Consider the following 27173-nt stretch of genomic DNA (forward strand, 5'->3'; position numbering starts at 1 on the left):
CTGTCTTCAGATTACGTGGAGGTTTTAGTCCGATGGGAAGCAGATTTTAAGCGACACCGAAGATAAACCAAAAATGTGGTGGAGCTGCAAACCGTGTAGTGTTGCTGGGACAGAACAGGAGCTATAACCGTTGGAAAATACATCACAGACAATGCAACAAACGTGGAGACAGAACAATCACTTCTGTGATAAATGCCCACTTATTAATAAACTTCTAACAACCATGGGAAACCTCCTCTCTACATATAAAGTGATATCCAAGCATGGGAAACAAAAGACAGCATTTACCTGTTTGCATCCAGCTAGCCAAGCCTTTCTTGTGTACCAGCTACTTGTGAAGCCTCGTGTATAAATGTTGTCTTTTTCACGAGATTGCTGCGATATATTCAAATCGGGTTGGTCCGGTGCAAGGTCTTTAAGCAACAATTTATCTGCCAAACTTCTCCTTTCGAAAGGATTGGAGATTAGCTCTTGAACAGAATTAGCCGGGGACCGAGGTCCGGAGACTCCACCTGCACACGAAGCCATCCTCATCAACTACTGCGTCAACCGGATACGAGTCACTGTCCAAACTACTCACAGACTGCACTGGGCGCTGACATTGGCGCCCGGTGACCGTCATCTTTGACGACGCTGATTGGCTGAAATTATATTTTCGCGGCATAGTTTACACGTTACAGATAGCAACAGTCAGCTGCTGGTGGCTGCTGCTGCACTGGTTGAAGGCTCCTCTCTTAGCGCCCAGACGAGAGAAGGTGCATGGGCAAGGCCAGGCAGGAAACATGTGACTTATCAGTAACTTTAGACATCGTAACACAATTTTAAACGAGATTTTATTGTAGATTATACATTTTACTGATACCAATTATATAATATTTACCTTGTTCATTAAAAATAAAAATAAAAACATATATATTTTTTTAAACATATATATTTTTTTTAATTTTAATTTTAATTATTATTTATTTTTATTTTTTTCAATATGGGAAGAGGTGGGGCGGCGCCCCTAGCGCCCCTATGGACCGGCCGTTAATCTGTATTTTATTTCATCAACATTTTACATTTGACAGATTTCACTGCCGCTCTTTTCCAGCAAGCATCGCAGTTGTGGAAGGTGTTGTGCTTGGCTCTACTAAAACAGTGATTGGCTACATCTTTACCTCTGATGAGTGAGAACCAGCGACGTGCAGTCAGTGGAGGCAGGGGAGGCAGAGCCTCACCTGTCATACTCCAATGTAACGGAAAAACAATTAAAGAAAAACTAAATAATAATAATAATAAAATGTCTCCACTGATCTTGTGTAAATGTGATTTCTGTATGATTCCAATCGCATTTTATAGTCAAAATCAGCAAATTTGCCGAGCTCCGCTACGGGAGCGATAAGAAGTGAGGCAAGCACGAGCACTGCCTCACGTAAGCCCACAGTAATTTGCTGGAGCGCGGGCACTAATTTAGCGGGGCCACTTATTTTGTGAGCGCGCTCAAGCCATTTACTGTGGGGTGACGCATTCTGAGGGGAGGCACAGATGAGCTCTGCCTCAATTCAGAATGTGTCACCCATGGATGTATAATAAGAACTGGATACAGCGTGAGAGGCGGGGCCTCATTCATTCCTATGAGAGTTGCTCATTCGCGCATGATGATAAAATGGCCCAACTTTTGAGAGAGCGAAACGTCACAGATTACCCGGCATGCCTGAGAAGTACCCGTATGTGCGCTCATAGCGCATGCGCAACTTTAACCATGCCCCCCAAAATGCTCGTTCACATCAAGCACGTCAATTTGCGTACACGTAACAGCACCGCACGTTCATGACAGCATGGTAATGTTTGTTATGATAGATTTGATATTAACGAGGCTGCAGTTAGCAGCTAGCGGTTAGCTAGTAATTATGCTAATTTACACATCAATCGTTATGTACTTTTATATTACGCTGTAACAGGATCTAGTGATATCCAAGCAACAGAGCTTCATTTAGCATGAAATAATTATTGCACTGTATATATATATATATACACACATACACACACAGTGCAATAAGCTTCTTAGTGCAATAAGAAGCTACAGGGACGTTAATCTACGTCGGTAATATTAACTTTATTTAATACAACATTTACGGTACAAGATTTAATTATACAGCCCATGTAGTATAATATTTTACAAATGATGAATTACAGCAAACATGTGCAATATATCCATTATTACAGCTCCGTGGGCTGGCAGTAAGGCGATATGGGTCCGTTCTTATTGTGCATCCATGGGTAAAGATAAACGCATGTAGTGCTGAACACGTAACATGAACGTGCCGGGCGGCGCGGTCCCGTGGGTTAGATGCGCGTTCATAATGCAGAGGGAAATAACTCTCAGAATAACGTTATTAGCACATTTTACAACTTGAGGAACGAATGTTTTTAATAAGGGCTATACAAGTGTTCATACTGGGTAGTTTATTTAGTTTAAAAAAAATTATCCAACGATTTACAGACCACTCTTTCCCCATGTAAGTCAATGGGAAAAAGTGTTTCCGGGCCTGGCAACCAAAAGGAAGTGTAGTACCGCCGTTTGGCCAGCACGAATATTTTCATCAGAGTCCGGCGCACTTCCTGGGGGCTTGGTGTCACCCCACAGAAACTGGCTGGAAAGCGGGCCCTAAGCGCATGCCTGTTCCCATCTCACTGTAGGTCACCAATGTGATGTTTGTAGATCCCTTTATTACATTTATCCTCGCCATCCATAGTCTCTAAATAACTTATTTCACGTATATATCATATTTAGGCTCGCTGGTCTTATCATACAACGGCAATGAAACAATTACATGGGGAGGCAGCCATAACCTCTGCCGCACTGAAGGGGGCGCACGTGAGCCCACAGGTTCTTGTTGCTACTGTTATTCTACCGCAAACAACAAACAAAACTTTTGAAACTACAGGAAGATACGGAGGACTTTTACAAAACAGTAATAGAGATTGTTGTCCAGAAGGATAGCATGGACTTATATTCATCTTCAAGTCAAGGTAAGACCACAACTGTAATTAAAATGGGATCTTACTTAGAAAGAACAATCCAATATTTAGATTTTGGGTATCCTTTTGTTGATCGGTCTGTTTAAAATTAATCATAGCATCAGACTAAAAAAGCTTTTGAAAATAACAGAATATTTCGATTAAGGTCAAAATAGGCTATACTATTTGTAAATCTGACTGAAAGAGTCAGTGCCTCACCAGCCATGAACCTCACCGCACGTCACTGGTGAGAACTGCACTCACTATTCAATAACTGTAAAACTACGATTTTTATACTGCTATTGCTACATACAAATATTGAACAAGAAAAATAGATGTTAATTATAAAACCTTTTTTCAGGAAGATCATAGGTCTGGTTTCGCACTTGATAAATGCTTACTGTTTCCTTCAGTTCTTTGATGGTATTGTGGTGAGTCGACCATTTTTTGTTAGTTACTGTAAGCATACATAGTATATTACCAGATTATATTTGCATTGTGCGAGCATAACCAGGCAAATATAATTTATTTTAGCTATCCCGAAAATACAATATGTCGGCCAATGGAGAGACTGCTTAATGATTTGAGATATTTTTATTTACATCCTAGTGTGTGTGCACAGGCATCTTCTTGGGAACAGGCAAACAGAAGATTCCTGCTGTGGCCAACTTCCTTGGATACTACGGCATAGCACTTCCAATCGGCGTTACTTTGACCTTTGTTGCAAAAATGGGAATAATTGGTAATTACATGAAGTGACCTTTTACTTACTAAAAAAACATTCACTTGAAACCTTCTCTTCCCATAAAAGACACATTTTTCTTTGCAGGTTTTTGGCTGGGACTACTCATTTGTGTCATTGTATTATCCACCTTCTACACCATTGTCATCTTCAAGCTCAACTGGAAGACAATTACAGAGGAGGCACGTTCAGCAGCATCTCATGATTTGGACTTACTTACAGATTTTGCATTTAAAACCTATTGTAAGATTTTGAGAAATGTAAAGTTGTTGTTTGTATTTGTTTGCAGGCTGTGGAGCGAGCACAGAAAAACACTCCCATGACTTTATTAAGCACAGATGCCCTGTCAGACACTGCGGGTGACAACACTGATTACCAGAGAGCGAGTAATGGGAATGTAAGTGGCCAAACCCAACAATTAATCTATATTTATTTTCAAAGCCTGCTTCCTCTTGTTATCAATTGACATATTTGCTATCTTTGGCTAGTTTGACACTGCTCGCCATCTATATGACTCAACCAAGTAAAATAACGGGCAATGTCTTTCTCCAAAGTCAGTGGACGGCTACATGTCTGTGAGCTCCGGTTGCCATAACGGGAACACAGAGACAGAGAGGGGACATGTGGTCCAGCAGCTGAAGGGAGGCCGTCTCTCCACTACACAGCTGATCCTCAGACGAGGCCCCGTTATGTTTGCGGCAGTTTCACTTCTGGCTGTGGGAGCAAGCGTGCACTTCCTGGTGCCTTTGCCAGAGATGCTGCATTCAGAGGCCAACTTTACTTTGGACTGGATCAATACGACATATACCCCTGATGAAACGTTCTCCACTGCACTGGTCCCAATAGAAGGATAACCATAAGATCATTAATCACTAAATCATTGTTCCCACTCAATGTCATAAAATATTATGAATTATTGGCAATGGATGAAATAATATTTTCCATTACGCAATTAATTTATTAATGGATAATTACATATTTATGTTACATCTGCACTTGTGTTTCCAAAAGTCCAAATAAAATGTTGATTCCAAGAATAACACAAAACTTTATTTATTAAATACAAATGTTTTGGCAATGTCTGTAGTTTGACTTAATTTCTTTGACAGAATGTGTTTGTGAGAGGATTCACTAATGACCGTAGCAGATGCAAAGGGTCATCTAGTAAAATAATGACTCAAGAGTTATGTATTGCTTAAGGAGATTAATTCATTACTTTCTGCCCGCCTGCACCTGTGACTGTCTTCTGCATGTCCTTCTTTGGCATCGTGCGATACAGTACAAACATCCGCATCAGACGGTGCAGCAGTGCCTTAGGGGTTACCTCGAATACTTCGAGTTGCTGAATAGAATTGACCTTGCTCACAATCATGTAACCAAGTTATTGATCAGCAGGTTAATAATGATTCCAGCAGCCAGGATGAATAGCATGACAGCCAGAACCAGGCCTCTGCGCAGAAGCAGACTTCTGAGAGACAGCTCCTCCTCCCCCGGACTCACTGCGGGCCCCCCCGCCTCGCGGTCCTCCAGCTCCACGGTGTCTGTTCCTGCACTGTCCTGTGAGTCTGAGTAGAAAAATATTTCATCTGACATTTTTGTAAAGTGTTTTACGTTCAACTCTTCCTATTTTGCGTTAACATTTGATGCACGATTCTAGTTTTTATTGATTCCTAACTTAGTTTAATACGTTACAGCAGGGGTGTCCAAACTGCGGAGCGGGGGCCAAATGCAACTTGCGGACCATTTTGAATCGGCCCTCAGCAAATTAAAAAAGTATAATGAAATATGGCCCACAAATTAAACTTGTGCTTGTCTTATATTGTACTTCTGAAATATAAATGTAAAAATAAATTACACAGTAGTATTCATGTGTTCATAAGACCACTTTTTAAATACATTCAGTCAATTAAAGTTGGAAACATGTTCTAACATATCTTAGTTGATAAGAAAAAAGCCCAGTGACTTATTTACATAACAAGCTTGAAATACACCCTTCCTATTTCTCCTTATTATAATCACTCTGAGGCTTCTGTTTTAAGGGATGAGCTGCCAATCCTCACAAGCATCATTTACCTACATTTGATTGATTTTGCTAACTTATAACTGAACTTATAAGGCAATATAGTCGAGTGAGTGGCCCAGCCCTTCGTATATTTTTCTGTTTGTGGCCCTCGTGAAAAAAGTTTGGACACCCCTGCGTTACAGTAACTTCTATTGAGATGACAGCAGCATGTTTAATAAATGAGATTCTTCTTTTCACAGCTAATTGCTGAACATTAATGATCTATATAGGGCTGACTCTATTTAACAATTGTTAAATAGTTAAAGTCATATATGAAGCATTGATAAATGACCGAAACTATATAAATACTATGTATATAGGTATATTGTTGAAGATGTCCCCTGCACCTGTCACTTTAAGCATGTTTCAACATTTTTCTCAAGCCATTTCAAGAACAGTAGACAGGCAGACTCAAGCAGTGTTTTGTGGAGTCTTACTTGTGTCTGTAGAGCTCCCAACCACTCCTGCTCTGATTTGAGCCTGCAAGAAAACAATGTATGAATGTTTATTCATAAAGACCTTTTACAATGCGAAGATTTATTAGACTCTGAATGTGAAGACTCTTAATTCCTTACCTCTGTTGTAGTTTTATTCCAGTTCATTCTTAACAAATAAGAAGATAGGAATATGACCTGCAGAAACACACCGGTAACAAGGCCTATCCATAGTCCTGAGGGAATAAAGCATTTCTCATACTTAAAAGACACCGGTTTAAAAACTTTAAAATAACCAGTTAGCATCATTGTGGCAACAAAAAGCTGAAGGCTCAAAAACATGCTGTACATCTTACCAATGATTCCCAATTTGGCTGCAAACATCAGTGGCACACCAATGGGAAAACCGACACCATAAAATCCCAAAATGTTACAAATGGCTCCAATCTTCTGTTTACCTGCTCCTCTTAAAATGCCTCCCAAGGAAGCCTAGCCACGCACACAGAATGAAGAGATGGTGAGACAGGAAAGAAAGCACCTGGTATTTTGCAAAGGCAATCTATAGGTTTATCATAAGATATTGTTTGCATGACATTTCCGTAATACTTACTGATAGTGCATCTAGGATCATGAATGGAGCATATATAGACAAAACATCAGTAACCCTTTGCCGGATTTGTCTGAAAGAAGTGAGACTCAAATGTTCAGTGTGTGGGAGGTAAAAATGACATCATGAGATTGGATTCAATCCACTGGGGAAGTTGAATATATTTTAGATACAATTTGAACCCTTATTCTAATGTAGTATTTTGCCAAATGTATAACATTTCCTTAAAATCAGTTTCCTCAAAATGTTTTTTTTCTAGAATCTGAGCCATAAATCTCTACTTCAGTAGCTGTACATACAACAAGCTTTCCAGCTTCATTTGTACTTATATTCTGAAGATTTTTAAAGAGGGGTTTCTACATATATAATGAATAGCCTGATTTAACATTTTATTCTTAAAGATGGTGAATAATGATTTTTTTAAACTGGCTTTCATAAGAGATATCCAAAAATGTTCTCTGTAAAGAGACATAGTTAATATGCAGTGGTGGAAATAGTTCTCAGTTCCTTTACTTACTGTCGTCTTAAAATACTCAAGTAAAAATCCTGAAATTAAGTATGGAAGTACAAGTATTAAAATGTACTTTGTGTTTTAAAGGTAAAAGTATTCAGTACACAGAATGGCTCTCTTTTACAGTGTTGTAGAATAATATTATTCTTATAAATGTCAAATCATATTAATAATGTAGTTTGGCAAAGTGGAGCCAATTTTAGACACCTTTTTTAAAAATTAAAAATACACATGTATCATGTGTTTTCATTTGTGCAAAGTAGCTAGGAGAGTTTAATACATCTAGTAATGTAGTGTAAAAAGTACAATATTTGCCTCTGAAATGTAGTAGATTAAAAGCATAAGGAGCATTACATGCAAATACTCAAGCAAAGTACAATTTAAAGTACGATAACATAAAAAGAACTATTTTAAACCTTTCAATTCAGTTGTGGTGTCACAGTCACAATGATAATGAGCAAAACATTTACTTCAAGTTAATATTTAAAGGAATATCTAGGCAAAGTTCACTGTAATAGTGAAAGGTCATTTAGGAGACCGATTATCTCCCTCAGACAAAAGTTTACTCTGTGTTTGTTAACACAACAGCCCCTGTGTTATTTTTTAAACAAAAGTAAAGAATATGGTTGTGGTTGCAAAGGGTTTTTTTTTTTTTACTCACTCATCATCTGAAAAGACATATGACATCTGGCCCTTCAGGCTGCCAAGGAGAATTGACCAACATATAGACATGGACCCTGTGTTAAAGAGTAACAGACCTTATTTTCCACAGGTTTCATTATTTTAAAGAAAGTTTATTTTCTGTAAATATACTGAGAATCTTGTGACAATAATTAGCTCTGCTAGCCATTTGAAAACGTTTTGGCTCAAGGCATGCTATTCCAGGTCAAAGACAACCTTGTAGTATTTCTTTAGTGAAATAACAGTTCGAAATATAAATTATTCTAGAATTATCTTGACTTAAAATACATTTGTATAAGATATTATAAACCACATTAATAGTTTTGAAGAGCATACTGACCTGCACAGAATATTGTCAGTTTAGCAGACAGCTTAGCCTGCTCTGTGTCTCCGCCTCCCAGCGCTTGTCCAACTCTTACATTGCCAGCTATACTGAAACCCAAAGGGAACTAATAACAAAAATACTACGTTAAAATGCTGTGACACTGCGTGTAGAAATTGGTCATTCATTTGACACCATAACCGTTTATGCAGATTCAGTCATTTTTAGAGGACAGATTACCATATATGCAATATTTGCCAGTTGGTACACAATTGATTGAGCCCCAAGCTCCACCTCACTTATTAGACCTGTTAATGACAAACAGCCGTTAGATTTCTTACTAACTTTAGTTCACACAAATGCTTTAAACCACAAAGTGGCCTGTAGCATTACCTGCCAAAAGGCTTCCAATCTCATACGACCACCACTCAACACACGTCATGACCATGCTGGGGATGGCCAAGTACATGTATGAGCCCCAGTCCTGCAGGCACTCTTTGGTCCAGCCTGTTTGGAAGAATAACAAATAAATAAATAATTCATTCTCTCAATCATTTCATCTTCAATCTGATCAACTACGATATAAATTATCTTAACTTCCGATAAAAAATGTAAAAGCAAATAAATAATTAGGAAAAAACAGCAATGCACAGTAAAGGGTTCCTTTGCAGTATGCATAAAGGCTGAAATATTAAATAAAACAGAGAGAAGTCTGAATGCACTTTATATTGCTTTGTAGAACAAAATATGGGGAAATTGATACTTTTCTTCATAAATTAAAGAACGTAACCACACTATCCTTCACTTTATTGACGTTCTTTTATTTTACAATATATCAATAACTGTCACAAGATGTTTCTGAAACAACATATTGCACATACAGCCTTGAATCTGTCTCTTAATATAGTAGGTCGTGTTATGTTGTCTTGGAGGACTTCTAACATAATTCGATTTTTGCTTTCCATATATTGTAACAGTCAAATAAGAAATGCAATAATCATTATTATTTCCAAACTATGTTTAATCTAAACACTTTGTTTCTTCAGAGCTACAATCCTACCGCTTTGAGATTTCTTCAACCCTGGAATGATTCATTAGCACCTGCTAATGATATGCTGGGCCTATTATATGTCCTGATCGGTTTATTTTCTGTTTTATTTTTGAGTAGTCAGTCTGTCAGTTTCCTGTTTTACTTTGAAAGGTGTTCTCCTCCTCTCTCATGTCTGTATTTGCTTCCTGTCTCTGTGTTTTCCCTCCTGTTTGATTGTCTGATTGTGTTCACCTGTTGCCTCTGATGCGGCTTTCACACCAGCGCTTTTCCCTTTCTAGCTCCTAGCGAGAGCTTTTCTGGTTCAGCTCCCGTTTCCCTTTTCAGCTCCCGCTCTGTTCACACTGCCCAGAGCTGCCGAGAGATTTTCTCCCACAACAACGGGGGGGGGGACTGCGTCGGGTCGACGATCGTGTTGCTTTTAATCATACGAAGCCAGATTAAATTAAATAACGACTTCTCCAACCGTATACTTTTCTCCAGAGTGCCGTGGTTCATTGTTTATTAATGTGTTTCAGCATTTACCGACCGCTGCAGTGCTGGCTGCTCTTCAACGGGAGTGTATTCTCCCGTTAGCTCCGGGTTAGCTCACACGGCTCTAAAGTATTCACTGTCTGACTGTCACACAAGCAGCTGATACATATCCCCAGTTCCCCTTAAGTGAATGTGTGTCAGTCTGAATTGACACTGTTTGGCATCACAACGCTGTTATGAAAGTTTCTCTGGTATAACATGGGTGATGTTAGCATAGCAACCGAAGCTAAACGGACTACTTGCTAAGCCGTTTTCTCCAGGCACTTTTTACCGGCGTATTTTTCATTATGATTCTACTTGTGATAGTCGGACATGACAACCTGTACAGCCCATGTATTAATTCCATCCGATAGCTGCTATAATAACAAACCAAACGTCTGCCTGCTCTCCACAATGATCAATAACAGCGAACGGATGGTCAAAGTAAGGTTTCCTGCACGCCTCGACGTAAGAGACGTAAGCGACGCCGCGTCATAGCTCCAAAGCTCTTGCCTCTGGACCGACAACTTTTTGGAGCTGGAAGTGAACCGCATTCCGGAGCTATGACGCGCCGCCGCTGCGGTGTGAACAGGAAAAACCGGCGCTTTTCAGGCTCTAGCTCCCAGCAGGAGCTGGAAAAGCGCCGGTGTGAAAGGGGCATTAGTTTCACTTCCCCTCTCCAGCTGTGTCTTGTCTTGTGTATTTAGTAGGGCTGTCAAGTTAACGCGTTAATAACGCGTTAACGCAAAAAAAAATTAACGCCACTAATTATTTTAACGCGATTAACGCATGTGTATTTTTTGTCCTCGCCGCCCCGTAGTTTCAGAGCGCATCGAGTTTAAAACACCATCTACAAGCTGATGCTGACAGCCCCGCTCCTGCCGCCCGCTTGTGGCAGACCACACTTCCACGCTCACCGGCAGGCCCGGACTGGCCATCGGGAGGACCGGGAGAGAGTGTGTATGTGTGGCGCGACTCGCGCGAGCGAGGCACACCTTACGTGTTGTTGTTGTTAGCATCTGGTGCTAGCTAGCTGCGCTAACGGATATAAGGAGCTGTTTCAATGACATTTCGCCGACAACTGCGCCGAGCACTTGACTTTATGCAGGTAGCCAGACAGTGGGACATTGTACGAAAAGTCAGCGCACTCAGCACGGATAGTACGCGCTATTGCAGCACACGTTCGAGCATATATGCCTTGAGCGGCACATAGCTCCAACGATCCATCACAGTGTCTCCACACACACACACACACACACACACACACACACACACACACACACACACACACACACACACACACACACACACACACACACACACACACACACACACACACACACACACACACACACACACACACACACACAGTATTATTGTATGAGAGAGGTTCTAGGTTGAATTGAGGCGAATATTTGTAATGTTCAGAGGATGTTGTGTTTAATATTCATGAGAATATTTGTCATTGTTCAAATGATAATAAACAAACATATAAAGCATATGTGTCCACTCATATGTTGATAAGAGTATTAAAAACTTGAAAAATATCCCTCTAAGGTACATTTAGAACAGATAAAAAATGTGCGATTAATTTGCGATTAATCGCGATTAACTATGGACAATCATGCGATTAATCGCGATTAAATATTTTAATCGACTGACAGCCCTAGTATTTAGTCTTGCTTTCCCTTGTGTTCCTTGTCAGTTCGTCGTCGTTTTTCGTGTGGTTTGGTTCTGATTTTCTGGATTTCCCTGGTCTGCCCTCCCGTGTCTCCTGAGTGTTCCTGTTTAGTTCTTTGTTTCTTTTCTTTTTGTTCCACCTCGCCTGCTCCTGCCATTTTTTTGTAAGTACAGCTTTCATTTTAATAAACGTAGCTTTTTGTTCCTGTCCTTACAGTATATCTGCCTCCCCTGTTTGTTCTGCATTTAGGTCCGCACTCTTGCCAAACCCTGTCAGTCTATGTGTTACTCACCTCCCCAGGTGGGCTTATGAAGACCTTTCCAAATGATATAAGCAAACAGAGTTGTAGCCATGCAGTATTGGGATATGGCGTTGGCAGCAGCAGAACCACTGTAAAGAGTATTTCATTGCAAAATATTGGTTTTGTGGGGGAAAAAAGCAATAATGGCGTTACTGAACAAGTCAATAGGCAATACTCACGCTATTCCCAGATGTAATACAAAGATGAAGATATACTGGATGACAGCATTGAGAATGTTGACTATAAGGCCTGTGATTACCGGCGGCCATATGATGCTCTGAGAGAAGAGCCACATATAATATAAATGACATATATTCTTGTTAGACATTGGCAAAGTGAGAACACAAAGATTACTACAGGAGATTGTTAAGGGTTTTCCTACACTGAGTCATCATCCCATCACAGAAGTATGATTAACAAATGATACCTTGTACCTGATAAAGAGCATTTGTAACTTTTAAATGTAAAGGGACCATTCTATAGCGTTGTTGAGTCCTTGAGATGCAGAATGTACAGGTTTTGAACTCAGTACCTGGACAGGAAAGATGTGAATTTGATTTACCAAAGTCAATAAATGCAAAACAAAACCTTGGTCCAAATCTAAATTTTATACACATTCATATGCCCTGAGCTCATTTTCATCATCATTCGGACGCTGACCTCTAATATCACATCAACTTGCAACCTGGTGCAACTCTGTATTACTGCAATAGAAGTCTGACGAATAGCATTTCAGCTAATATCCTTTTTGGATACATTTTGGCTTTATGACTTCTCTTTCATGTAATCAACCTGTCCTGTTCTTAATTCATCTCATCAGATAGTTATCTAATGGACTTACCTGGTTTTGCAGATAACTTGTTTGTAATGCATACATGAATGTAGCCTACAACAAAGAAGGAAATCTCTCAATTATATATTTGGACACACACACACACACACACACACACACACACACACACACACACACACACACACACACACGTATATGTATATGTATATATATATATATATATATATATGTATGTATGTATGTATATATGTATGTATATGTATATATATATATATATATATATGTATGTATATATATATATGTATATGTATGTATGTATATATGTATATATGTATATATATATATATATATATATATATATATATACATATGTATGTATATATATATATATGTATGTATATATATATATATATATATATATATATGTATGTATATGTTTGTATATGTATATATGTGTATATATATATATATGTATATCCCGAGAGACGCTTTTTATCTGGGAATACATATAGCTTACAGTATAAGGATTAAAATGAGAATGAAAATAAAAAATGAAAATGAATAAAATCAATCCTTGAAAACAAGTGCCATTTATTCCCAAAATGTTAGCTTATAACACATAAATATAAATATAAATATATATATATATATATATATATATATATATATATATATTAGGGCTGTCAAGTTAACGCGTTAATAACGCGTTAACGCAAAAAAAAATTAACGCCACTAATTATTTTAACGCGATTAACGCATGTGTATTTTTTGTCCTCGGCCGCCGTAGTTTCAGAGCGCATCGAGTTTAAAATACCATCGACAAGCTGATGCTGACAGCCCCGCTCCTGCCGCCCGCTTGTGGCAGACCACACTTCCACGCTCACCGGCAGGCCCGGACTGGCCATCGGGAGGACCGGGAGGGAGTGTGTATGTGTGGCGCGACTCGCGCGAGCGAGGCACACCTTACGTGTTGTTGTTGTTAGCATCTGGTGCTAGCTAGCTGCGCTAACGGATATAAGGAGCTGTTTCAATGACATTTCGCCGACAACTGCGCCGAGCACTTGACTTTATGCAGGTAGCCAGACAGTGGGACATTGTACGAAAAGTCAGCACACTCAGCACGGATAGTACGCGCAACATGATTGCAGCGTCCAGGCAGCTCCCATTCGAGCATATATGCCTTGAGCTGCACATAGCTCCAACGATCCATCACAGTGTCTCCACACACACACACACACACACACACACACACACACACACACACACACACACACACACACACACACACACACACACACACACACACACACACACACACACACACACACACACACACACACACACACACACACACACACAGTATTATTGTATGAGAGGTTCCAGGTTGAATTGAGGCGAATATTTGTAATGTTCAGAGGTTGTTGTGTTTAATATTCATGAGAATATTTGTCATTGTTCAAATGATAATAAACAAACATATAAAGCATATTTGTCCGCTCATATGTTGATAAGAGTATTAAAAACGTGAAAGATATCCCTCTAAGGTACATTTAGAACAGATAAAAAATGTGCGATTAATTTGCGATTAATCGCGATTAACTATGGACAATCATGCGATTAATCGCGATTAAATATTTTAATCGACTGACAGCCCTAATATATATATATAAATAGAAAAATGTTATTTTTGAATGCAGATAGGATAGGTTTATACCAAGAGGTTAGAAATACTCACAGGAAGAGCTGGCAAAAAGATATTCACATACAACTGGGACACCCTAGAAAAAAATCTTACTTCAATATCAACATTAAATATACTTTGAAATATACAGTGGAGGAAATAAGTATTTGATCGCTTGCTGATTTTGTAAGTTCACCCACTTACAAAGAAATGAACAGTCTATAATTGTAATGGTAGGTTTATTTTACTAATGAGAGAGAGAGAGAATATCAAAAAGAAAATCCAGAAATTGACATTATATAAAAGATGCAAATGTATTTGTATTTAACTGTGGGAAGTAAGTATTTGATCCCCTTGCAACAAACAAGAATTCTGGCTCCCACAGACCGGTTACATAAGTCCTGTTCCTTTAAAAATGTGCTAATATCAAATTGTTGTATAAAAGACACCTGTCCACAGAATCAATCAATCAGATTCCAACCTCTCCACCATGGGCAAGACTAAAGAGCTGTCTAAGGACCTCAGGGACAAGATTGACCCTGAGGTCCGCACCCTCTGATGACTGCACAAGGCTGAAATGGGCTACAAGACCTTCAGAAAGCAGCTTGGTGAGAAGGAGACAACTGTTGGTGCGATTATTCGGAAATGGAAGAAAGACAAAATGAGCATCAATCGCCCTCGGTCTGGGGCTCCACACAATATATCGCCCCATGGGGTATCAATGATCATGAGAAAGGTGAGGGATCAGCCAAGAACTACACAGGAGGAACTTGTTAATGATCTCAAAGCAGCTGGGACCACATTCACCAAGAAAACTATTGGTAACACACTACACCATAATGGATAAAATCCTGCAGCGCCTGCAAGGCGGAAGAGAGATGTGATAGTGGTGGTCTAATGGATAGTGAGGTGGGCTGAAGATCGGAAGGTTGTGAGTTCAAATCCCGCCAGGAACACCACCACTAGTGTGCCCTTGAGTAAGGCACTTAGCCCTTAGTTACTCCAGGGAGAATGTCCCTGTAATTGGTAATTGTAAGTCGCTTTGGATAAAAGTGTCAGCTAAATGAAATGTAATGTAAAAAAATGTAATGCTGACTATAACCTCCAGAAGACTACCCCCACTGTCAAGCATGGAGGTGGAAACATTATGCTTTGGGGAGGTTTCTCTGCTAAGGGGACAGGACGACTTCACTGCATCGAGGAGAGGATGTACGGGGCCGTGTACTGGGAAAATATTGGCTGATAGCCTCTTTCCGTCAGCCAGGACACTGAAAATGGGTCATGAATTGGTCTTCCAGCAGGACAATAAACCTGAACATACGGCCAAGGCTAACACAGGAGTGGCTAAAGAAGAAGCACATTTAGGTGATGGAGGGGCCTAGCCAGTCTCCGGACCTTAATCCCATAGAAAATCTGTGGAGGGAGCTGAAGCTTCGAGAGGATCTTCAGAGAGGAGTGGACCAAAATCCTTCCTGAGATGTGCACAAACCTGGAGACCAACTACAAGAAGCATCTGACCTCTGTGCTGCCCAACAAGGGTTTCTACACCAAGTACTAATGCCCCTTTCACACCGGCGCTTTTTCAGCTCCGGCTCGGAGCTGGAGCTGAAAAGTACCGTTTTTTCCTGTTCACACCGCAGCGGCGCCGCCTCATAGCTCCGGAATGCGGTTCACTTCCAGCTCCAAAAAATTGTCGGTCTAGAGGCAAGAGCTTCGGAGCTAGAGGCGGTGTCGCTTACGTCTCTCTTACGTCGAGGCATGCAGGAAACTAAACCCACCTCCCCTGAACATGGGTCGACTGAAGAGTCTCGTCATGTCTGCCTACAAGCAGTAGCGCTGAGCAAAGTGACTAGAAGGCAACCACACACTTATAAAAAAAAAAACACACTTTATAAAGTCAGGCAACACTAACCAGGCTTCGTGTGATTCTGTTTATTTGTACCTTACTTTGACCATCCGTTCGCTGTTATTGATCATTGTGGAGAGCAGGCAGACGTTTGTTTGTTATTATAGCAGCTATCGGATGGAATCAATACATGGGCTGCACAGGTTGTCATGTCCGACTATCACAAGTAGAATCATAATGAAAAATACGCCGGTAAAATGTGCCTGTAGAAAACGGCTTAGCAAGTAGTCAGTTTAGCTTCGGTTGCTAGATAGATAGATAGATAGATCGTACTTTATTGATCCCAAATTGGGAAATTGTTTTTGTTACAGCAGCATAAAAGGCATTTTACAATAAAACAAAATATACAAGAATAGAAATAAAATAAAATAAAATATAAAATAAAATATAAAATATACATGTCAAAATACAAAATAGAAAATATACATACAGATATTATATATATATATATATATATACAAATATATATATATTCAAAATATATGGAATTATGGAGTATTAAATATGAAACAGATTATGTGTGAGTAAAATGTACAAGGTGGTTTTATTTCTAGAGAAACTATGGAGCAGAGAGTTCTCTTCCAGCCAGAGGTAATTTATTGTACAGTGTTATTGCAGTGGGCAGGAATGTTTTCCAGTATCTGTCCTTGTGACAGGGGAGCTGCAGCATTCTGTTGGAGAAGGAGCTCCGTTGACTGTCCAGCTGCAGGTGGAGAGGATGGGTGGGGTTATCCATGATGGACAACAGCCTGTTCAGTGTCCTCCTCTCCACCACAGCTTCAAAGGGTTCCAGCTTGATGCCGATGACTGACCCAGCTTTCCTGATCAGTTTATTGATCCTGCTGGTGTCACCGACTCTGATGCTGCCCCCCCAGCAGACCGCAGCAAAGAAGAGTGCACTAGCCACAACAGACTGATAGAAGATCTCCAGCATCTTACTGCATACGTTGAAGGATCTCAGCTTCCTCAGAAAATAGAGTCTGCTCATCCCCTTCTTGTACACAGCGTCAGTGTTGATCCTCCAGTTCAGCCCATTGTCTAAGTGCACTCCCAGGTACTTGTAGACCTCCACAACTGCCACATCCTCTCCCAGAATGCACAGGGGCAGAGGAGGAGATGTCCTCTTCCTCCTGAAATCAATGACCATCTCTCTGGTCTTGGCCACATTCAAAAGCAGATGATTTCTTCCAGTCCACTCAACAAAATCACCCACCAGCGCTCTGTACTCCTCCTCCCGTCCATCCCTTATACACCCTACCACTGCAGAGTCATCCGAAAACTTCTGCAGGTGGCATGACTCTGAGTTGTATAGAAAGTCAGAGGTGTATAAGGTGAACAGGAAAGGAGACAGCACAGTCCCCTGTGGGGCTCCAATACTACCAACCACCACATCAGACAGCACACTGCCCAGCCGGACGTACTGTGGTCTGTCCGTGAGGTAGTTGGTAATCCAGGAGATGGTGGACGAGTTTACCCTCATAGCCTGCAGCTTGTCACTCAGTAGCCGAGGCTGGATCGTGTTGAATGCACTGGAGAAATCAAAAAAGGTGATTCTCACAGTGCAACCCGATCCATTCAGGTATGAGTGAGCACGCTGCAGCAGGTAAATAATGGCATCGTCCACCCCCAGGTGAGGCTGGTAGGCAAATTGCAGAGGGTCAAGGAATGATCTCACCTGCGGTCTGAGATGGGCCAAGACCAGTCTCTCAAGCACCTTCATCACATGAGATGTGAGTGCTACAGGGCGATAGTCATTGAGCCCAGAAGGAGTTGTCTTTTTAGGGACCGGAACAACGCATGATGTCTTCCACAGCACCGGGATGGTCTCCAAGTGCAGGCTCAGGTTGAATATATACTGGAGAACAGGAGCCAGCTGGCGTGCACAGGTCCTCAGGACCCTGGGGCTGATACCATCAGGGCCAGCAGCCTTGCCTTGGTGGAGTTTTTCCATCTGACTCTGGACCTGTCCTGTGCTCACAGTGAAGCGGGGGGGGGGGGGCTTGATGGCAGGGGGGATAGAGGGGGGGGGGTCTGAGGCAAGATGAGCAGAGGGGGGGGGGGGGGGGTCAGCGGCAATGTGAGCAGAGGGGGGGTGCAGAAGCCAGGCTGGGTGGTGGAGGAGAGGTGTGAAGTGTAGGTGGTGAGCAGAGGGGGGATGTTGACGCCAGGCTGAGAGGAGGAGGTGAGGTGAGAAGAGGAAGTGGAGGAGACAGCAGCGGGCGGAGAGCTAAACCTATTGAAGAAGGTGTTCAGCTCGTTGGCCCTCTCCAGGGTGCCCACAGTCAGTCTGTCTCTCCCTTTGAAGCCAGTGATAGCCTTCATCCCAGCCCAGACATCCCTGCTATTGTTCTGCTGGAGCTTATGCCGCGTTTCCACTACACAGCCTCGCTCGGCCCCGCTCGGCCTCCTTTGGCCGCGCCCGGCCTCGTTAGGACCAGCTCACTTTGTGGCGCGTTTCCATTACAGTTTAGGAACCGGGTCAGTATCTATAGTAACAGTGTAGGCGGAGCGACGCTGCTTAAAACTGCCGTGACGTCATCTTCAATGCGACACAACAATGGAGATGTGAAAGCGATCGTTTGCTTGTTTTTTGCTGTGTGGTTTATTATCACAAGAAATAGACAAGAGTTGTTTCGAAAGAGGCGACGTATAGCAAGACGAGGTATAGAAGAAGCTGACGCGAGAGTTCGGGCAGTCCTCCTACGCCGCAGAGACTACAGGACGACTCGAATCACTACTAACTACAATGCTACTTGGTAAGCTAACGTTCGCTAACTAGCAATGTGTTTAGGCTCACTCTCCCTATACGACCAAAGTATTTCAAGTATTTAATTAATTGTAGCTACCACTTTTACGTATTAAAATATGTATGCTTTTGTTTGTGTATTTCAGAAGTTACCGACCGAGCTACCGAGTGGTGGAATGTGATTGTTCCATCTTTCACACACTCAGTGGGTGGAGAACTTCAGGATGCCTGAGGAAAACCTACGTGTAATACCTAAATATTCATTGTATTGTATTGAACATAAATACATCTTTTCTTTTTCACATACATGTGTTTGTCAAATTATTTAAACCAAAAAAATGTTATCAGAATTGACTATTTAGTAAATATTTGAATTTCAAGCACAAGTACTGCCCCCATAATAATAATCTAATAAATTAAGCAAATATCAAAGCAAACTATAAACATAAATACAAAAGTGTAAAACACAACAGAACTATATTCATAAATGCAAGTGTAAAAAATTGTTAACATGGATGGAGGCTAAAGTATCCACAGCATAAAATAATATGATTATGATGGTTTGTCTGAAAGACACAGCCTCAAGGTTCAAGGTTTTTTATTTTGTCATACGAACATAGCTAGTGTAGTTATGACAATGAACATCTTAGGTCACAGGCTCCTCCAACAGTGCAACACAATAACCCAGATCAACAGAAATATAGTGCAAGTAAATATTAAGCGCTGTGCACCGCTCTCTTTGTATAGGTGTTTTCTTTTGTTCTCTTCTCTTTGAAATATATAAGCAATGTGTTTGAGTCTAGCACAACGAGGGTATTACAATTGAGTAATTTTTCTACATGTATTTATCATGTATTCTTAATACCATTATGTAATGTTATGTTTTAGAGGAGGACCTCAAGCTAGCAAACTCAATTTCAAACAGTATGCAGAGTTGTCCTGCTAAAGAGTTAAAATGTATTATTTAACCAAGTATTTATTCTCTTATTTGCTTTAATTGCAACAGATGATAAAGGTTTCACTGTGATAAGTATTCTCTTAAATCCATAAACCCCTGTACAGTGCTTTGTGGACGATGGTGTTTATGATATTTCTGACTGCAGAGGGACGCCTAGATGATGCCATCTTTCTGTGCGATCGCTGGTGGGTGCAATTATTTATCAACAAGCAATAAGATAAGACATGGCATTGATTCTGCTGGGCCAGTTGCCGTTCCTGCAGGGCCAGATCCTCTCCTCCTCGGTTTGTGCTGTTGATGCAGAGGACGTTGTGTCCTCCTCGCTGTTCCTCCTCGCTAGTCCCAATGTAATCATCTAGAACAGAAACATGACTTGTAAATTCCACAAACTACTGCAGCACAATACTATAAATAGCAACAACAACTATAGAAAAGACAAACTGAACGTAAACAATGGCACATATGGTGTTAGCAAACAATAGCTCTCGCTAATGCTATCTGCCTAGCTAGCCTTCGGGGCTCCATCGGGGTTGTCGAACATAAATGTAAGGATAAAATAGACTTATTTGTTAGAAGTGAGCTTTAAAACAGATAGGGACACAAAGCAGGGACACAAAGCAGGGACACAAAGCTTTCAAGCAAATAACACAGCGTTAGCAAAAACGTACCATGCAGACTCCAGTAACGCCGTTGGAGAGTCCAGTGTCTGTGTAGAGACCTCCTGAAAGACTTTGATATTGCGAGTTGTCCCGTCGAGCACCCGCTGGACCTTATCATCTGCAATATAATGGACGTCGTCACTTCCTCGACCGACCATGGTGTGCTTTTCTTTGCCATTGTTGTAGCTCCTCCGTTAACAAAAATGCTGTTTGTAAAAATGGATTATCTCGCGCGCAGATTGTGACGATTCTCTCCGACCAATCAGCAGCCGAGAGCGTTGACGTCACAAACACAGCCCGGTTGCCTCTGGCCCTGGCCCCACGATTTTATGAGGCCAGAAAAACTGAGAATTAGGACCAGCCGGCCGGTACTAGGCCAAGTGGAAACGCAACCACAAACGGGCCGCTGACGTCACAGCCCTCTTAAACCGGGCTGCGCGCTGTAGTGGAAACGCGGCATTAGTCTCCAGCTTCTTCCTGTACGAATCTCTGCCCCTCCTCAAATTGTCTCTCAGTTGATGCTGGATACTCTTCAGCATTGATTTGTCCCCAGACTTAAAAGCTTCCTTTTTCTTATTTAAAAGAGTTTTCAGGTCACTAGTAATCCAGGGTTTATTATTGGGGAAACAGTTGACAGTTTTAGCCGGTAATATTGTTTGTTCACAGAAGTTGATGTATTCTGTGATGCAGTCAGTCATATTATTGATGTCCTCTCCATGTGGCACACAAAGCACGTCCCAGTCAGTGGTCTCGAAGCAGTCCTGTAGAGCCTCATTAGCCCCTGGAGTCCATTTCCTCACAGTCCTGGTGGATACAGGCTGCCTCTGCACCAGAGGGACATATTTAGGAGCCAAAAAGACGAGGTTGTGGTCAGATCTGCCCAGGGGGGGGAGGGCAGTGGCACAATATGCATTCTTGGTATTTGCATATAGAAGATCCAGAGTATTATTTCCCCTGGTGGGGCATTTCACATACTGAGTGAATGTAGGCAGAGATTTGTCCAGTTTTGCACGGTTAAAATCCCCAGTTATTGTTATGAATGCATTTGGGTGAAGAGTTTGGAGTTTGGCCACAGAGGAGTGAATGACGTCACCAGCCACCTCCGCGTCCGCGTTCGGTGGAATATAGACAGCAACTACGATGACAGAATAAAGTTCTCTAGGTAGATAAAATGGACGTAATCCCACAGCTAGCAGTTCAATGTCCGGGCTACAGAAACGCTCCTTCACAGTAACATGTCCAGGATTACACCATCGTTCGTTCACATACAGTGCAATCCCTCCTCCTTTCTTTTTACCGCTCAGAATAACGTCCCTGTCCGCCCGAACACTCGTGAAGCCGGGGAGAGCCGTGTTATTATCCGGGATGAGCGAGTGCAACCAAGTCTCGGTAAAACACATGATGCTACACTCACGGTATTCCCACTGCGTCTTCGTCAGCACGCGGAGCTCGTCCATCTTATTCCCCAAAGACCTCACGTTCCCCATTATGATGGCCGGTACACAGGGTTTGTACCTCATCTTCTTCTTCATCCTCAGCTTGGCCCCAGCTCTGCAGCCCCGCTTGAGCCTCCGAAGCTCCTCCGGGATGTCATGCCTGGCTCCGGGCAGCAGCACGGGTCGGCACAGCGCAATCAGCTGCTCACGCGTGTAAACAATGCCATCACTCCTCTGAGCATGGCTCTCCGACACAAAAAGTGAAAAAAGTAGCAGAAGAATGACCAGAAAACGTTCGAAGTAAAACGTGGCCATAGTTCGCTGCAAAACAAAATAAATATCCAAAGAAAAAAGTACAACTAAGAGAATAAAAGTAAACAAAAAGACAAAGATCAATAAAACACCGGGAGCTGCATGCATGCTATGCTAACATCACCCATGTTATACCAGAGAAACTTTCATAACAGCGTTGTGATGCCAAACAGCGTCAATTCAGACTGACACACATTCACTTAAGGGGAACTGGGGATATGTATCAGCTGCTTGTGTGACAGTCAGACAGTGAATACTTTAGAGCCGTGTGAGCTAACCCGGAGCTAACGGGAGAATAAACTCCCGTGGAAGAGCAGCCAGCACTGCAGCGGTCGGTAAATGCCGCTGAAACACATTAATAAACAATGAACCACGGCACTCTGGAGAAAAGTATAAGGTTGGAGAAGTCGTTATTTAATTTAATCTGGCTTCGTATGATTAAAAGCAACACGATCATCGACCCGACGCAGTCCCCCCCCGTTGTTGTTGTTGTGAGCTCCGTTGGGGAGAAAATCAGCGATGTAAACGGTGACGTCATGACGCAGCAGCGGCAGCTCTGGGCGGTGTGAACAGAGCCGGAGCAGAAAAGGGAAACCGGAGCTGAACCAGAAAAGCTCTAGCTAGGAGCTAGAAAGGGAAAAGCGTTGGTGTGAAAGCCGCATAAAGGCCCTGACACACCAGGCAGTCACCAGAGAACTCGCCGACACTGACACCGACAGTTCCATCGACGAGTTCTCCTGCGTCTTGGCCATGTGTTGCACTGGAACACACCGCAAAGACTTCAGCCGAGCACGTACGAACTGCGCATGCGTGAGTGTCCGTATTTTGGCCGATTCAACATGTTGAATCGGCCGGGTGTCGACCGTGGAAGGCCAAATAAGGCGTGTCGCGGCCGAGGGTTCGGGACACACCAAATTGACTTTGGGCGACAAGGAACGCATTGTCGCCAGACAACCGAAGACGGCCGAATACGGCCTGGTGTGTTAGGGCCTTAAGACATGTTTTGCATGGGGATCAAATACTTATTTCTCACAGTTAAATGCAAATCAATTTTTATCTTTTATATAATGTAAATTTCTGGATTTTCTTTTTTATATTCTCTCTCTCATTAGTAAAATAAAACTATAAAATTATAGACTGTTAAGATCTTTGTAAGTGGGCAACCTAACAAAATCTGCAGGGGATCAAAAACGTATTTCCTCCACTGTATACTCTTTTCTTACAATACATAAATAAATAAAGCAAAACAAACTAAAGCAGTTCACAGCTTACCTGGCTACCTCTGGCTCTTGTTTGACAGCCAAAAGAATTGCCTCTGTGTTGATGAGAATTGCCCAACATGGGAAACAAGCCAGTAACAAAATGAGGATTGCCCTCTGAAGAATGACCCCAATCCTCAGAAGGTTTTGGCTCCCATAGGTCTAAAAACAGAAAGATTTTTATTTTTCAGTCGATACTTATCACACCTGATGAAAAATATTATATGTCAGGCTAAAGCTCATACCTGAGAAATCAAAGTATCACATGCTGAAGCCAAACCGCTTCCAACAGATATACCTATAACATTAATAACCTGAGGATTTAACCAAAACATTAGTGGATGATTTCTGTTTTATTTATTGGTTCACCTTTCACTGGAAGAACATTACTGTACTGTACTTACTGATGTAGCCAAAGACACCCCTGCCAGCTCCACCGTACCCAGATGGCCACAGAAAATAGCACTTACAAAACTCAATGTATAAGCCAAAAGATGGGACAAGACCTGTTGAGAAAAATAAAAATGAATCAAAAGTAACTAAGACAACAAACACATACTCAGTGTAGTAGTTTACACTGTTGGGGAGTATTTCAGCTACCTTCAACTTTGAGTAAGTTAAATTACCTATTTGCCTGCAAACTATTTTGGGCCTTTTTAAAGACATTTTTTATTACATTTTACCATCGAGCCTATTATTTAGTCCACGGGTCTTCAACAGGTGGACTGTGACTATAGGGCATCCTCAGAGTTAGCTACTGTAAAGAAGCGAACTCTTTTTAAATCTTATTCCCTGTGTTGTGGTACGTGTGAGCAGTGTTATATGTGGTGTTTGCTGGTATCCTCAAAAGATGTCAGACTTGCTGTTGAAGACATCACATTTCCATTTCGTATAGTGAAACTTTACGACTTGGGACTACTTTCAGTTTGTATGTGTGCATTTGTAATATATTGACAGATTGAATTTCCCTTTGTGGCATTAATAAAGTATTTGTTCTTCTGTCTACTTCTTAACTGTCAGTTAGTGCTGCCGGCTCAAAGTGTGCTAGGCCCTCCATCTGAAGTTGTGTCACTCGTGTGCCTTGGGCTGCATCTACACACAAGTAACATTGAAGGCTTGGTGTTACAGTTTTAGTATACATTTAATTTGTCCATCAAATAGGTAGCATTTTTTGCTGTAGTAAGGCTTTTTTGTGTTACCTTTTATTATACTTTATATAATATATGTACATTTTCAATTTGAACATTATTTAAGAAAGCAGTTTGACCTACTGTAGTTAACCACACAGTATAATAATAAGATGAGCCTATTTGTTCAATGTTAACATGGCCTGTCTCAGGGGCGGACTGGGACTAGAATTCAGCCCTGGAAACTGACCCAGTCCGGCCACATGAAATGTCAACGGGGGGGCATCAGAAAAAGAAAATACAGTACTATTAGTTATTAGAAATCAGCTGTTTATTAGGCTGCAGTTATTCATGCAGTTCAAGGGATAATTGTCACCCACTTCTTGCTCTTGCCCTGCACTTGTATGTGCCAGTTGAGCTGGTTCTTCCACCAGCTCAACTCTCTGTCCCTCATCATGAACGCAGGAGGCTGGCTGTATATCTGAACTCGCGCCCTCATCATTCTCTTCATCATCTTGCACTTGTGCTGCTGATGATAGTGCTTGTAGCAGCACTGCTGCCAAAAAGGTCTGTACATTTGCGACATTTATATGCTTCACCTGCGAGTGACTTCACCTTTTTTTCTCTTGCCTTCTCAGCCCCACCTTTTTCTTTTTTCGTTTTCTTTGATTTTTATCCATGTTTTTTCATTCTCCCTGTCTGCTGCGGCGTCGACCAACTTAGCTGGTCAAGCTGGTCAACCAGCCTGACCAACTGAGTTGACCAGACTGGCTGGTTTAGAGGGGTTTTGGACACTTTAGCTGGCCAGGATGGCTGGTTTAGCTGGTTTAGCTGGTGCACCAGCTAAACCAGCTAAACCAGCTAAACCAGCCATCCTGGCCAGCTAAAAAAAACAGCATCCATCTATCACCAGTTTATGTTTAATAAATAATAGTATTAAACAGCGACGTGCAGTCAGTGGAGGCAGGGGAGGCAGAGCCTCACCTGTCATACTCCAATGTAACGGAAAAACAACTAAAGAAAAACGAAATAGTAATAATAATAAAATGTCTCCACTGATCTGTGTTGTAAGTGTGATTTATGTATGATTCTAATCGCTTTTTATAGTCAAAATCAGCAAATTTGCCGAGCTCCGCTACGGGAGCGATGACAAGTGAGGCAGGCACGTGCTCTGCCTCTCGTAAGCCCACAGTAACTTGCTGGAGCACGGGCACTAATTTAGCGCGGGCACTTATTTTGTGAGCGCGCTCAAGCCAGTTACTGTGGGGTGAGGTGAGGCACAGATGAGATCTGCCTCACCTCAGAATGCGTCACCCCACAGAAACTGGCTGGAAAGCGGGCCCTAAGCACATGCCTGTTACCATCTCACTGTAGGTCACCAATGTAATGTATGTAGATCCCTTTATTACATTTATCCTCGCCATCCATAGTCTCTAAATAACTTATTTCACGTATATATGATATTTAGGCTCGCTGGTCTCAACGGCAATGAAAATGCACCAGGGGAGGCAGCCATAACCTCTGCCGCACTGAAGGGGGCGCACGTGAGCCCACAGGTTCTTGTTGCTACTGTAATTCTACGCAGAGACGGTAGACGTAACAACAAACTAGACTTTTGAAACTACAGGAAGATAAGGAGGACTTTTACAAAAAAGTAATAGAGATTGTTGTCCAGAAGGATAGCATGGACTTCATCTTCAAGTCAAGGTAAGACCACATTTGTAATGAAAATGGGATCTTACTAAGAAAGAACAATCCAATATTTAGATTTTGGGTATCCTTTTGTTGAACGGTCTGTTTAAAATGAATCGAAGCATCAGACTAAAAAAGCTTTTGAAAATAACAGAATATTTCGATTAAGGTCAAAATATAATATTTATAAATCTGACTCAGTGAGTCAGTGCCTCACCAGCCATGAACCTCACCGCACGTCACTGGTATTAAATATACCATGCTGGAAGCTTACCAGGATTCCAGAGCCATGTACTACGAAGCCGGATTTTCCTAACCTGGATATGTTTGAGTTAGCCGGTTGGCCCAATCCAAAACATACGCGCTCTCGCTAAACTGTACTACGACGCTGGTTATCAAGTGGATCGCTCAAGCCAGCCGTGTCCTATCTAGTTAGGTGCGCGTTCACATGAAAGGGGTGGTATTTGGAGCATTCGACCAATCTCAAACATGGACAAGCGTACTGACAGCGCAGCGTCATACTTCCTGAATGAAAAGTGAACTTTAATATTAGTCAAATATGAAGAAGTTAAACTTTAAACATCCATGACTACACTTTATGCAGGATAAAAGCCACATAGCTGCACCTGCAAGGTGAATACAGCTGGTAAAAGAAAAAGTGTTTGAATGTGTACATTAACAGGTTTATGATATCACTTC

General features: G+C 41.7%; 1 protein-coding gene and 1 long non-coding RNA gene across 2 annotated transcripts; one reads left to right on the forward strand and one right to left on the reverse strand.

Annotated features, from left to right (window-relative positions):
* Positions 1-3364: 3364 nt before the first annotated feature.
* On the forward strand, positions 3365-3845 carry LOC117468757. The gene is made up of 3 exons (XR_004554513.1): positions 3365-3434; positions 3613-3745; positions 3833-3845. It is a non-coding gene; the product is annotated as an uncharacterized LOC117468757 (long non-coding RNA).
* Positions 3846-4782: 937 nt separating this feature from the next.
* On the reverse strand, positions 4783-26805 carry LOC117468877 (multidrug and toxin extrusion protein 1-like; the record flags this gene model as incomplete). Its single annotated transcript, XM_034113235.1, has 17 exons — positions 4783-5310; positions 6245-6287; positions 6383-6477; positions 6598-6730; positions 6852-6921; positions 8021-8096; positions 8381-8489; positions 8603-8670; positions 8756-8869; positions 11897-11994; positions 12085-12182; positions 12747-12791; positions 14434-14476; positions 23669-23817; positions 23901-23969; positions 24060-24161; positions 26749-26805. Coding segments are annotated over 17 exons (1566 nt in total), but the record flags the coding sequence as incomplete, so codon positions are not given.
* Positions 26806-27173: the final 368 nt, after the last annotated feature.

This window comes from Trematomus bernacchii, unplaced genomic scaffold (genome assembly GCF_902827165.1).
Source record: "Trematomus bernacchii unplaced genomic scaffold, fTreBer1.1, whole genome shotgun sequence".
NCBI lineage: Eukaryota > Metazoa > Chordata > Actinopteri > Perciformes > Nototheniidae > Trematomus > Trematomus bernacchii.